Source organism: Alosa sapidissima, chromosome 5 (assembly GCF_018492685.1).
Source record: "Alosa sapidissima isolate fAloSap1 chromosome 5, fAloSap1.pri, whole genome shotgun sequence".
NCBI lineage: Eukaryota > Metazoa > Chordata > Actinopteri > Clupeiformes > Clupeidae > Alosa > Alosa sapidissima.
Genome location: NC_055961.1, coordinates 35675330 through 35690022, shown reverse-complemented (window position 1 = coordinate 35690022; position 14693 = coordinate 35675330). Strand labels below are relative to the sequence as shown.

Below are 14693 nucleotides of genomic sequence, written 5' to 3'. Positions count from 1 at the left end.
TGGCAGAGCCCGGCAGGCAGCCCTCTGCTGCAGCTGTTAGCGAAGGTGACAGCAGAGTGGTGAAAACAGCAGAGGTCGTTAACTACCTGCGAGCCCATACTCTTGTTTGGAGAAGCCCCCATGCGGGATTCAGGCAATCTCCTCAGGAGCAACACACAACAAAAGCTTTACTTATTTGCTTATTTATCTCTTAATCTATTTTATTCTGGTTCAAGGGATGGCTTGGTCCGAGACCAATATTTTAATACAATATACACTCTCTAGTCGACCATAATCATCCTATAAGCCTATAATCATAATCTTAAACTCATAATCAGGCCTTAATCCGTAAACGCCTTTTTTATTTGTTTGTATGTGGGGAAAGATGTATGACCCGGCAGTGTTGAGAGGAGGTAGGCTAACTGGTCATGTCCATCAGAGAAACACAATGAATTTTCATTTGCACCTCTCTCAGCCATTGCCTATTCCGAATATTTTTGGGGCAGAGTGGGGGGTACACGCTGGATAACAGAGGGGAGGGGAGTGATAATTGCAAACCCACCCCTCTCCTCCTCTTCCCTCGTGGAGACAGTACAATAGCCGGCAGACCACTCTAGCAGTTCGACTCCCCCTCTCCCCCCGTCCACGTCTCTCAACCACCCACCTACTCACTCAGGCAAAGTCTGTCTAGTTGCGTCCCTGTGCGCGGAGTAAGAACGCTTCATTCCAGTGACTGGTACGCTGCGGAAAGCATGGCTTGCCGGAAAGATACGCTCTTGCTCGTCATTTTGCTCTCTCTCGTGACTTTTTATGGTAAGTAAAATGTACTTTTGTTATCAAACCTTTAGGATTTAATAATATAGAAACTTCAGAAAGAACTCTGCAGTGTGCTGTTGCGCTCGCACTGTAGCAGCGGGATGCTGACTGTTCAACAATATTGTGTTGTATTTTCTTGATCAAGAGAGTACAAAGCTACTGAAATATGTTCATTTCTGTGAAATTTATGAGCGAATTTTGAAAAGCAATTTAAACACGGCAAGACGGAGACGAAGCGCATCTCTCGCCTTTTCAATGTGGTGTTTTTAAACATGCCATAGTGTCAATGGAAGTTGATGTGATCTTTACAACGAACAGAACGTTCAGTAAAGAGGAAAGTTGATACTCATAGAACTGTCTATTACCATCTGATCTGAAGTAAAAATGTATACAACCTTATCACACTGCACCATCAGTAGGCTATACGTTTTAATCAAAAGGGAGTTTCACCAATAACTGGTTTGCCTCTACCTGCCTCTGTCTTGAGTCTTTCCTTATATCTGAATATCTTGTGCAGGACTGGACAAGCTCTGTTATGGGTTTATTTCTAGGATAAAATATTTTTCAACAAATTTGGCTCTTGCACTTGAACACTCTATAAACTCTCAGATGTGGTGGAGTAAATGAAGCAATCCCTTTTTCACACTCAGTATGAAATGCTGTATTGAGTGTAACCATTATTGGCACTTTAAAATAACAACAGTATGCCTAGTTGCAAAATTGACAGATATTGCATGACAAATCCCAAGTAATAATTATCAGAGAAAGCTCCAAGGGCATTTTATGTCTTTTTCCTTTTTTATCATTCAGCTCAGTTGTCCTTGTTTGTGTAGCCCAGGCCTGGAGATGCTTATCATTCAGACTTCACGTCCCCCCATCAACCTGCCGTATTGATCTGATGAGAGTTTTTTTCCACGTGATGATCTCTGTAAGCCCTGTGAGGAGCCCCTCCTCTCTGCCCCTTCCTCTAAATTAGGTCCCGTCCCCTCCTGCCGACCCCCACTCCCAGCCCCCACCCCCCTCACAGACGGAGCTGTCTGTTTTGGGATTATTGACTAGTTGGAGCCTGGACCGTCCATACGGATAATACCCTCCTGGGGATGATGTAACCTACCTATTAGTATCTGTACGTTTATGTAAGAAACTGCCCTACACCTATAACGGAGAGATGTTGGATGGGCCGAAGAAAACCACATTGATGCTGTCTTAATTCAATTTGAGATTCAATACCAGTGTCCTACGCTAATAACCAGTTTTCAATGTGTGATTAAGATAGAGGTAAACAAGCATAGCCCACAGACAGACTGAGTGAGAGAGAGAGGAGAGGGAGCTTATAGAGGCATTCATGCTCTACTCTTTGGCCAAACTCATGGCTTGCAGTACAGACACCAGGATGCCAGAAATGACATGCGTCTGAGGAGGCAGAGAGCGAGACACAGCTCTAATAATGCATCTGATGGAGGCCAGATTAGGCTTCCGCTGGCCGGGCATATTAATGTGTCCACCGCCTCCGTCCCACCATATTATGCATATTGAGTTCAAGTTCAGAGGAGAACCAGTCTGGCCCAGTGACAAAAGGGTTTTGCTGGAGACTTCCTGCCTCCGAGAGCAGCCTTTGACCTCCACTGAGGACAGCACAATTAGAGTGCTGTTTCCCCCATGAGAGAACTCATAGCAGACCTTTCCTCTCAACCACCAAAATAAAGATTGCTTTGCATGATGGACTTTGTTGTCAAGGACAGACGAGACTATAGCTTAGCTGTGTCTGAAAGGTGTGCTGCATGTCATGCGGGTTAAAATGGAGGAACTTGACCTATTATGTAGCTACCCGTTAGTGGTCATTGGGGTGCTGGCTTCTTATTCAATTTTTTATCATATCTTAGCACAGAGAATGTATTCTAGTATTCTAGAAACAGTAAAACCTTCTAATACATATGATGATAAACATTTGAATTTATTAACAGCTGACAGAACACTGCACTGACTGTGTTGAAAAATAGATTTAGCTCAAGTGGTGATGTCAATAGGGGGCAGCAAAAGGGCGACTCTTAATGGGCTTGGTACCTCTGCCTGAGATAGCGGTGAGGGACCAAAGATCAGGCCTGTTACCCTGTTACTCATATCTGAAACCATTTGCGGTGGGAACTCAGAGCAAAATTCATATTCTGTTCCAGCTTGAGAGAGACAAAAAGTCATTGTAGTTGCCGGGTTGCATAATGTGGGAACGTTTCTGATAATATCATGCCACACTGTACCTTTTTCTGTGTTTTCCACAGTCTGGGGGCCGACAACTGTGCAAATTGGGGGATTTTCTTGGTGGCTGTTCAGAGGGAGCAGCTGGGATTCTTTGTCTACGCAGCATTTCTGCATTAGGCCCAGGGAGAGCCATGCGTGTCGGGCACAAGCACTCTGTGTGCTCTCATGCTGGTGCCCCAATGGCTGCTAGAGCACACAACCTGTCTGTTTGGCGCAATCAAAATACCCCATTCGCGCTGCATCAAATTCATTTTCTATCGCCGCCTTTGACGCATTTCTTATTGCACACGCAAGACTTGGCTTGATCTCAGTAATCTCAAATGTGCTTCTAAAATTACCTAGGAATTTAGCACCCAGGAGCCAGCCAGAGAAAGGGGGGGGGGGGGGGGGGGGGGTCATAGTTGGTAGGGGCACCTGGCCCTGTTGCTGTTTTAGCCACCTCCCTGGATAATCAGGAAGTTTTCATTTCCCATTCTGTCTCAAGGGCTGGCTGGCCACGACAGGACTCATTCCAGGGCCCGCTTGATCACAGCGGCAGACGCACCTTGTTAGGGCCGAGACCTTGCTGTGCTTAACCTGCTGGACGGTGATGCAGGCAGACAGGGGCTAGACGAGCGAGCCCGTCCACGGGGCTCAGCCTTGAAGTCGCCTGCTTAAGGGCGAACCAAAACAAAAGGCCAGGGGTCCCCTTAAGCACCGCCAGCCGCGCTGAATAGGGGGCTGATTGGTCGGAGGTAATCCGAGGTGTGTCTGTCTGAGACAGGCAGACAGCCTCCCGTAAAGGATGAAGGCCCAGATCTTATCTCTCTGACTAGGCTCTTATCAGTGCTGCGGAGGTTGAGCTGTGATTTTGCTCTTGCCTTGCCCTCATCGCTTATTGCAATCCCAGCCCCTGAGCTGCGTGCAATAAGGGGCCCCTCTGTCAATAAATTGTTGCTGTCTCATCTTTGCAATAAAAATGATGCATTGAGATTTGGGATGGGGCCTTGGACCGTCAGGAGGCCTAGCTGTCCTTGCAGCAAAGCATCTGAATATGATTGGATATTCTGGGTTGGGCTGTCTAACTGATATTTATGGCTGTAAATACAAGGTATGGTCTGAGGCAGAGATGAGGATTTTATCTAATTTTTGTCTCGTTGTGTTTGGCACTAATGTCAGGGTTTCAGCTTCTGTGCGGTGGTGATGTAGAAGGCACCTTATTAAAGTCAGAAGTGCAGACTGTGGTAATTGGGCAAGAGAATGAATAACAGTCATCCAGGTCTGGTGGGGAGAAGGGGGGGGGGGGGTAGAATTTAGCTATTATGGACTGATGCCAGACACCTCTTTCTCTCTCTCTCACACTCACACACACACACACACTTACACACAAAAACAGCTCTACATAAAGGACAGTGGGGGACATGCAAAAATGGAATCCTCACAGACACATATCTCCTTGTGTTAGTGGTAATTTCAAACAGATTCACAGGAAATTGTTTTAGCAGTGACAATAGTGCATGTGTTGCACTGTAAAATGCACTGTACTGCACACTGCACAATGCACTGTAAGCGAAAAGACATGAAGCCGTTGAAATATAATTGCTTAGTGGTGACAGAAGGTGCATTCACTAAAATATACCTTCATCGTTTTGTTAAATCACCATCCAGTGTATTGATTAAGGCTGAAGTCTACGAGTTGTGCGACCTATTGTGGTGCCTCAGCATTGTTCGATTTTTCTGCTGAGCGTTTTATGCGGCGTGACTGTATTTTTAATGTGGAATATTAGATGGCCAGTGAGAGTCCAGTCATATCGGACGGGGGCCCATCTGTGGGGCACATGGCACTGTCGCGGGCCAGGCTCTCAGCCCTGGCACCAATCCCAGCGACGCGAGAGGGGGATTTGAAAAGCTCTCAGATACTGTCCTCTCAGAGAGAAAAATCTCCCGCTGAATCAGCCCCGCCAATCCTCTTTTTTTTCTTCTTTTTTTTCTGGTTCCCTCCGTTTGGCCCAGATCTCTCCCACACCCCCAGAGCAGAGCTGCCCGCAGCAGCAGCAGACAGCTGCGCACACCTGGCCCCCCGACTCCACTAAGTCCACGGGCAGATGTGGGTGTTTTTGCGCGCGGCGGACAGGGCCGGGGCGCCCTGCTCTGGTTACCAGAAATCGTACACCACAATGCCCACAGCTCCTCCTCCTCCTCCTCCTCCACCCAGACAACCCACCCACCCCCACACCCTCCGCAGTCTTCAAGGCAACCAGCCTCCTCCTTCAGCACTCACATGCTTCAGTGCCCAAATATCCCCCCCCCCCTCTTCCCCTCTCTCCCTCCCCTCCCCTCCCCAATCCTTTCTTCCCATTCTGGGGCCCATAGGCTCTGAGGAGTTCACATGTTTTTGGTAGCCGGAGTAAACATTATTGATTAGCGTGAGGCAACTGAGGAAGAATAAAAAGTCGGTTTTGTTTTGACACACCCACAGTAAGAGAGTGAGGGAGGGAGAAACAGGGGCAGAAGAGAGAGAGAGAGAGAGAGAGAGAGAGAGAGAGAGAGAGAGGGAGAGAGAGAGAAACAGGAGTAGGAGTCAGAAATAAAAAAATAAAAAAACAAGAGATAGGGGGATGGTTTGCTGGGTGTGTGGGTAGATGGCTGCAGGTGTAGGAGGAGGGCAGAATAAGAATCATAACGAGTAGATGAGCATTTATGATTCATACTGCCTGTGCTTGCAGAGCTGCATATGAAATGTTTATGTCATTGCCCTTCTAGCTTATTATTTTTTTACCGCTGCGTTTTATTGTGTGAGCAGAAGAGCTGTCCATTGTGTGGTGAGTGTATGGTATATGGCCAGCACATGACCCATTGTCTTCTCTGAGCAAGAGATCCGTTTCAAAGGGTTGTGTAATTTGATGCAAAGAATGTGTCATGATTTAAGCCCTTTGCCTCAAGTCATTTTCTGAGACCTATTGTAGCAGAAATGGCAATGTTTCATCATTTTACAAAGCATACGTCAACCAATAATGTCAGCCATTCAGATTTTTTTCCTCTATCTATATGTCCTGAGAGCAAACCATCCCCCTTGACCGCCATGTTTGGGGATATTATCACCATCTATTTTGTTTCTTAAAATCAATTATTTTTTGATACATGATTTGAATTAGCTTACATATATTCCAAACAGTAGTGTATATTTTGTTTAACATTAAAGTTGAAGATTTGCTGTTGAGGCAGTTTATTCTTCTTTAAATATCCGAATACACAATGAAATCTGGTAAATTACCTCATGGACTGCAACCAGTCCATGGTTGGAGAAGAGTACCAGTCCAACAGGAGAAGAGTACTCACAAACCAAAAGCAGACCAGTGGCTACCATTTCAGTCTGAAACTCTTAAATGTTCCTCTAAACCATGAAATTGAATTGGCGCTAACGCCCGTGGTAGCATGCCATCCTCTGAAAAGAAAAAATACATCAACTTTATGTTAGTCTTGGTTCGGATGGTTGGGTTTCACTGTGAAACCACATTGAGTTGTGGTCGTTATGGGTGGACTAAGGGAGAGTTTGCTCCATGACAGTGGTGCCCTGGTAAAACAGTGGGAGTGGCTCCATAGCCAAGCCAGGACACGGGCTGCTTTTGTTGGGTGGGTAGAGCGGGCACAGCCCCCCTCCCCTGTGGACACAGGTGAACTGAATCGTCCGCAGAGGAAGCCTACGCTCCTTCTGGGCACACCGCCAAGCCGCTGACACCACCGGCCCTCAACCAACACACTCACATGCCCCCAGCAGATCTGATCTGGCCAAGCACAAAGGCTCCATGAGCGCAGACACAGATACGTAGTGCATATGCACATGCATATTCATGTGTTTAGAAGAAAATAAAAAAAGAAGAAAATAAAACAGCTGTTGCTCTGAATCGAGGTTCTTTGTGTTTGTATTTGATGTATTCATTCACATTCCTCTATGGCCATGTGAAATGCTATCTACACATATCTATGAACAGTTATTATTATATTCAATTATGTATTCACAGAATTCTAAATTCTGTATCACCTAAAATCTGTACTGTTATGCACAATGAATTGACAGGCAGCATTCCACACAAAGATAAAAATGGAACATTTCAAGAGCATGGTCTTAACCACTCTGCAGGCCAGATAGATTTTTATTCATCCTAGCAAATGTGAATAAATAGAAAAAACACTGCGAAAACATTTGGGAGGATGTCTTATATATCCAGCAAAAAAATAATGGTGGTCAAGTGTTTGGAATTCACAACCACTCATATTATATTTGGATCCACTATCAAAACAAATGAATGAGTTTCCATATCGCCTTTTGTTCCAGGGTGAGAAAGAGATAGTGATGACAAAAAGCCAAAGTAAACAAGTCTTTGGTTTATATAATCTACTCAGGCCCTAGTGCATGGACTGAGAGGGAGTAAATGAGAGAGAGAGAGAAAGAGAAAGACAGCAAAGCAGATTGATTACTATAAAGTTACACTAACATGTTCAGCTGTCATTACTGTCCCAATTAGAAACAGAAAGCAAGCATCACAACAGATACGTTTCCAGTCTTTCTGACTGGCTCCATGTTATTAATCATACAGCTTCAAGAATTGTTTCTTTTGGATGGAAAATTCTTAAATAAACCGATAGTTTCTTGGGGTTAGAAAATAAAGGATTGCGCTATAATGTCAAACAGGAGGAATGTAGCTGATTATGTAGGATCTAAGGATAAGACCAAAATAGTTCTGAGATCATGATCGCAATAAAGTAACTCTTAGGTTTCACAGATATTTTCGTTTTTCCTGAAAATTAAAACCATGCACTGTAACACATCAGGCACAGTAAATATGCCCAGACTCATAGGAGCATCTTGACATGTCTAGCTTTGCCAGGTAATAAAAACGGAACAAATTGACCTGATTCACTCAAAGGCTGTTGTTCTCGAGAACACTGCTTTCTTGTAGTCAAAACCCAGACAGACATTACTGGGGCCTTTTTTTTTTTGGTTGTTGCACCTGGAAATTATTGCCGATCCAGCATGAGCCTCACAGCCCAGTAGATGAGGGCAGAGGACCTGAGGCGAATGCCAAACAATACACAGCCTAATTTAGCCTCATCAATCATAATCTCTCTAGATGGCCTTTTGTCTGTGACATTTCAGCCCTGCGTATATAGAAGGACCCCCATTTCGGCACATGATTTAATCACGGTAGGGCTAAAGCGCTTGAAGGCCAAAGTGTTTCTCCTGGCTGCCTTTAAGAGCAGAGAGCCATTTCAGAGTGTCATCAGATCCCCCCAGCTGTCTTCCAGGTTTCATATCACTGCCTCCACCCTTGACAGCATGGTCCTGAAGGAGGCCCTTGTGTTTTTGGACGCGGCCCCTCGGGACACTGAGCGATTGTGTGGACCCAGTCTTGTCCACCCTTCTCCTTCACACGGCCACACAGGCTACTCTCCGACCTCTGAATGCCCACTCCAGCTTATATCTGTGAGGCAAAAAGCTTTGTGTTTACCAAGCAAATGGAGTCACAAGTACCGACATAGAAAGGGGTGACAATGCATCATGTGTGATTGAGACTGTGCAGAGGAGAAGAGGGCTCTCTGTAGCTTATCTTGCATAAACTATGTAGAGTGAATCTTTACGTTACAGTTATCAACATGAGCACTCTCTCTCTCACACACACACACACACACACAGTCTCTCTATCTCTCTCTCTCATGCTCTCTGCCTCTCTCTCTCTCTCATGCTCTCTGTCTGAGCACCTGTTTGTGTTGGGGTCCAGTCGTGACGACTGATGTATTTATATGTGATGCATTTAACCCCTCACCCTGTGGGCCTGTACTTACTAAACACCCACTCACCAGCCTCACACTCCCTCGTGGCCGAGATTAATGACCTGTCCGTTAAAAGACTTGTCTGCACAGTCTCCTTGTCTGGTGGCCACAACAACAGCTGAAAGTCGGAAAGTGTTCTTGGTGACTTTGCCATTTTCCCTTCCACCCCGTATTGATTTTCATTTTGGGCTAATGCAGTCCTGGGGACCCAGGAGCCAGGTATTGCAGTGGCTGCGAGCCTGCGAATGGACATTTGATTGCTGAGCACATTGTGACCGGCTGTCAGCTCACTCGCTAACCTCTCCCTCGAGTGCGCATCTAATGCTGCCTTTTCCGAGCTGATCATTTTAAATTGGCCTCCATTTTGACTATAGGCCTCTCTGGAAGCCAGCCCTGGCACACAGCCTCATTTCGGTGCGGGTGCGTGCCTCACCAAATGACTGGGTCCCTCTGCACCCCCCCCCCCCCCCCCCTCTAACAGCACACCTTTACTGTGGCTTGTTAAACGGTCCGTAACCTCCTTGGCCGCCATCTCATTTCCTATCATTAAGCCCCCTAATTAAAGCCGCCTCATTCCCACACATTCATCAAGACACATGCCACATTCTTTTTTTCTGTCACTTGGTGAGGGCATGCTGTGGAGAGTGGACAGTTATTTTTCTGTTTTTGCCTTGTCTGTTCCTGCTATGCTCAGATGTCATGTTCTACTTTATATTGAGTTTGGCTGACACTTTTTAACCAAAGCGACTCCCAACAGGGGAAACATCAAGCACAAGTGATGATAATGATGATAAGGACATGTTGGTGCAGCACTAAGTACTTCCATACAGTCAAGTGTCAGTTCTAGTCAGGTGGTAAGCGTGCCGTGACATGGTAGATTCATGGTATTGCAAGAGTGCATTAGACATAGAGAGAGGGAACAAGAAGAGCTATTTTTCAATTTAATTCAATATACTAATTTTACTGCACAGATGTCATGACCCAGAGAGGGGGAAGTGTCGTTTGTATTTTAATGCATCCTAAATGACATATTCATCATGATGTGATGTCAGCATGGAGCAACTGATGGATGGCTATAATAAAATCACAGCAGCAGCTGCGTCTCTCTAGATTTAGCCTTGATGTACATGAAATCGCCCTCTGTAGTTGATCAAAGATGCATTTCAGTGTTGAGACAAGAGGCGAATTATTGTCATATTTGGCCTTTCCAGACTGAATCGTGCCAAGAACACAGTTGTCCGCCCCAACAGGACGGATCCATACCCTGTACTTCCCCTGAATTAATGCGCTGATACAACGGAAGAGTTTTTGCTTACACAAGCTCGATTAGCCTACTTTCCTTTCAGATGAATGGGCTGTACAAATTCTGGCATATGCAAATGTGTCAGATTCCAAACTGCTGAGAATCAGTTAATGTTTCAGAAGCGATTACACTGTGTCCTCTGCAAGTACAGTAGACAACAAAATATTGATGGCAGAATTTCTGAATATGTTTTTAAAGTTCATCTTTACTTTGTGTGTATGGCTTTGCACAACCATGTCATATCGATATAACCACAATGTCATTAGGTACTGTATCTACACTCAGGGCAGTACATGAGCAAAACACAAGGGTATTTACAGTGTGAGTCATTCCCAATGAGACTGAGCTGTGTTGCTTTATTGATACAGGTTGACCCCCCTCTGAGCACACATGATAATCAGCTTTTGAAATATTCATGCCTCCTGAGGCATGTCACAGACAGCCACCATCTCAAGGCTACCTCATTTAAGCGCAATGACATGCAATTATGTCCACAAACAACTGCAGGACTGGGGCAAGTATTCTCAGGTGTGGCATCCCTGGCACCTGTATCCACCTCACACAGGCACAATTAGACGAGGAATGCGGGGGAGGACCAGTGAGCGCTGTAAATAGTAAACAAATAGGAGAGGGCATTGAGGTCTAATGGGAGGGAGATGACTCAGCGTTTCCCCCTGCAGGGCCGGAGGAGCATTGGCACAGCAGGTGCCCCTCCACCCCCAACCGGGTGGCATCTGCTCTCCCAGCTGACACCAGGAACTGTAATATTGACAGGCAGAGATAAACTAACAAGCACCGGGCCCACAGGGGAACTGAGGCGTGTAATCATCGGTAGAGAAAAAACAGCCTGGCCCCATGAGTTCACCAGACGGTACTACACAATGGCACCAGAGAGACACCAGTCTGCTAAAATGAAGCCATTTTGTGTTCTTTATGGCGAGGTAAAGCCAAGAAAGCCCAAAAGTATTACATTTAAGAGATTGCTGGTCATTTTCTAACTCAAATATTGTAATAACAATCCTAAAACTTACCAGGACGATTAATATTAAAGTTAGATTAATGTTATACAATGTTAAAATGTTAATTAATGTTATACAAAGCTGAGCTTTGCCGTAAAAAGAGTTCCCCCTCAACAAAAGCAGATTGAAATAGCAAATGTCTCTGAAGACCCACAAGGAAGACTGAAGACACAGAGATGTCTGCAGGCCTCTGGAAAAAATGCCGGCCATTCTCCACTCTTCCCATTCCCAGTGTCTTTTTCTCCAGCTCAGCCTTTGGCTTGTTTCCAGTTCAGCCGGGCAGAGAGTATGGTTGACACTGGGATTGACAGGCCCGAAATGAATTGGCCAGACTTCACACGATCGCCCCCCTTGACAGGGTGCCCACCATGCCTAGGCTGCCTCTCGCAAAACAAAAGATTTCTGCACATCCTCGAGCATATAAATGAATCGCCCGACCAAATCACTTCATTTCACAGACATGCCAGTGACGCCCATTTTAACACATTCATTAGTCGTGTGGCTTGTATTTGGCGTTACCCCTAATTTGTAAATACTGCTTCAAGTGGAGAGTTTTCACAGTTCCTGACCACTGAACATTGAGTAGGTTAGGGTACTAAAACTCTCCACCCTGGAGAAAAAATATTCACTGGGTCAAAGATCAGGAGATGCCTTGCAGATACTCCTCCACTAAAGAAACTAATGTTTAGATATGTGTGGATAATGTATAGAGAAGTGAACTACCTATTTGTTTTTAACAAAGAACTGCCTGTTGATTGTTGATGGGAACTCAGTGGCCTTCTCTTTAGGTCGTTTTGGCCCACAGATCAAGGCAATTGGCTGTTAACTTTGAACTCAATATTTCAAAGAGACACTTAAGTATCAAGGCGTCCTCCTCCTATGTCTAGTTATGAGATGCTGTTAAAAGATCAGCATTGAAATCAAAGTGGCCACAAGTGTAAGCGCTGATCTATCGGGATGATAACAGCTTTCGGACAGAAGTGATTCAAACCCCCCTCAGCACTTATAAAAAAGAACGCTCTGTTCAAGATATTCGGGCGGGCAGCTTAATTCAATAACCCTAGTAAATGATGTTTAGTTTCTATCTTTGGAGCAGGAATGCAAGACCTGAACATGGCCTCTCATTTCTTTTCCATTTTTCTATCCCATGTCCAAGTAAAACAAACACTAACTGATGAACAAGACCTAGAAGCCAAGGAGCAAATCAGGACCCAAATCACTCAAGTTTAGCTATTGACCGTTATGCCTCTCATGACTTTTGTCTTATGTGCAAATATACACTGTTCACTGTTATGTGGATGATACTCAACCCCACTCGTTCCCACCTGATGACTCTAAAACTTGTGTTGCCTGCCTGACCCAGGGGTTACAGGATCTGGACCTTGCTATGATCCAGATCTATGTCCCCTCTGGCCTGCTGCAATCCTCTGATGAGCGTCTGCTATGTCGGCCTTCCTTTAACAATAAGAGGTCACAGTCATGACTCTTTCGTTGGTGGATTTACCTAATGCTCTTCATTCAGGCGATAGTTTTGGGATTTTCAAAAAGCGCCTGTTTTTCTTGTTTCTAACTAATAGATTTTTGCGGTCGCGGTTTGTGTATGTTTATGGTAATTGTTTTTCGCTTTGGACAAAAGCATCTGAGTACCATGTATAAGCTTATACCATTAGTATAAGCTATTTACCAGTTGCTGCTGCACAGATCTAAATGTGCGGTATGTAAGTGAAACTGGAGAGTTGCCAAGTGAGGGACAATGTCCAGCCCAGCCCCGAACTCCTGCTGCCGAGGTCAGGGGACCCCTGAAGATTTAACGGCCCCCTCTCTTTTCAGAGGGACCTACACTTGGGGGGGATAAACTACATGCCCTGACAGGTTAAGAGGAAGGGCAGGATTTGTTGTGGGCACAGGTGCCTGAGACAGAGGATACAAAACAAGGGATGCTCTTGTCAGTCATGGTGTGTGGTCCTACTCGTTGTACCCCCCCCCCCCCCCCCTCCCCCCTGTCCAGTGCCCGGCTCTTGCAGGAGCCCTTGTCCAATACCCTGTCACGTCAGTTGACAAATGGCCAGGCAACAGGTGTCAGCGAGAGGAGTTCCTCTTGCCCAGCTGCGACCGTCCTTCACAGGGGCACAGTGAGAGACGGTCCCATTGTTTGCAGCTGTGCATGTCAGTGTAAAGCCACCTCCGGGATCTGTGCTTTAACCTCCAGCCCCCAGTTCTCCCCCGGACTGCTGACTAGCCCAGAGACGTGGCCAGAGCACAGCAGTCACTGAAGGTCTTTTACAAAGTCTTCAAGGTGCTGCAAGCTGGTGCTGTTAATGTTATCATGATTCAGCGAGACTTGTGTCCACCCACTCTTCCTTCTGTCAAGAAAGGTACACAGAATAATCTAGGATGGCCATCTGGTTATAACTCTCCTATTTGTTAATACTGTGTTGAAAGTGAAGTCTAAAAGTAATCCTAAAATAAGTTTAAAACTTTAAAAAATAAACTTCTTGTTATTGTAGTGTGAACATAAGTCACTTTGGATAACAGTGTCTGCTAAATAACATAACCATCAGATCAGTTTGACCTTTTAAAAAATATATAACTTACAGTAGTTTGCAGATCATTAAACACAAGTATCGTCTTCATTCAGGAGATCAGTCTCAGAAGAGAATCTCGATTTGACTAGAACGGAGGCTAATCTCTCAGCAGTGTCTCCATTCTTTTTTTATTTGTTTGTTTCTGAAAAAACAAACATGAGACAGTAACACTGCCATGCCTGTGCCTGGAGGCTAGAGTGTCACAGCACAGCACAGTCGTGGGGACTGGAGGTTGTTTGGGAGGCTCTGTTTTGATTAGAAACATGGGTGGTTTGTTGTGAAAACAGATGGGGCCCCACAGTCCTGTCGTATCGGCATGTGCTGCCCCGAGCCTGAGCCCGAGCGCTCGGCGTGCGGTGAGGAGCAGAGCCCCGGGGGGGGGGGGGGGACGGTAGGCTGTGTGGGCGTAACGGGAGAGCTGCACCAGGCGCTCATATTTGTTTAATTGCTTTCACCTTGGGCAACTGCGATTGACATCACGAGCCACTGAAGGAGAAAGGAGTATATAAAAGAAGCAGCAAAGCTGTTTCACAGACCAGCTCGCGCCACGGCCAAGGCCAGTAGATCACAAACGGCTGAAGGATTTATGATACCTTCAGCAGTTTAGAGAGTGACCACATCACACCGCAGCCCTTGCCCATAACATCTCCTCCACTTTGGTTTCAGCCTGCCCTCATCCAACGGAAATGAAGTCTCTTTTTCCTGTCCGCAGTGATCCCAGTGCACTGGAGATATTAGGAGCCAGACCCGCTGAGTGAATTCCAGGCTAGAGAAAAAAAAAGAGATGAAATCCCGTGGCGTTAAGGCCTCTCATTAGCCAACAGACAGCCATGATGCCTGGGCAGCCGAAGCAGCGAGAGGAGAGGAGGGAGGAAATAGGAAGAGCCTCTGCCTCATTAGCGCCAAAGTGCACCTGTGATCACT

At 45.8% G+C, this 14693-nt stretch overlaps 1 protein-coding gene across 3 annotated transcripts in view; it reads left to right on the top strand.

Moving 5' to 3' along the window:
• The first annotated feature begins 448 nt into the window (after nt 1-448).
• The window catches only part of mcama (melanoma cell adhesion molecule a), a 30288-nt gene continuing 16043 nt past the window's right edge, over nt 449-14693 (top strand). The window contains exon 1 of one of the 3 annotated variants that reach the window (XM_042093136.1): nt 449-792. In XM_042093136.1, the coding sequence (XP_041949070.1) occupies nt 732-792 (61 nt within the window). In that variant the 5' untranslated portion in view covers nt 449-731. The remainder of the gene's footprint in view (nt 793-14693) is intronic. The other 2 variants (XM_042093137.1, XM_042093138.1) reach the window with 2 other exon arrangements.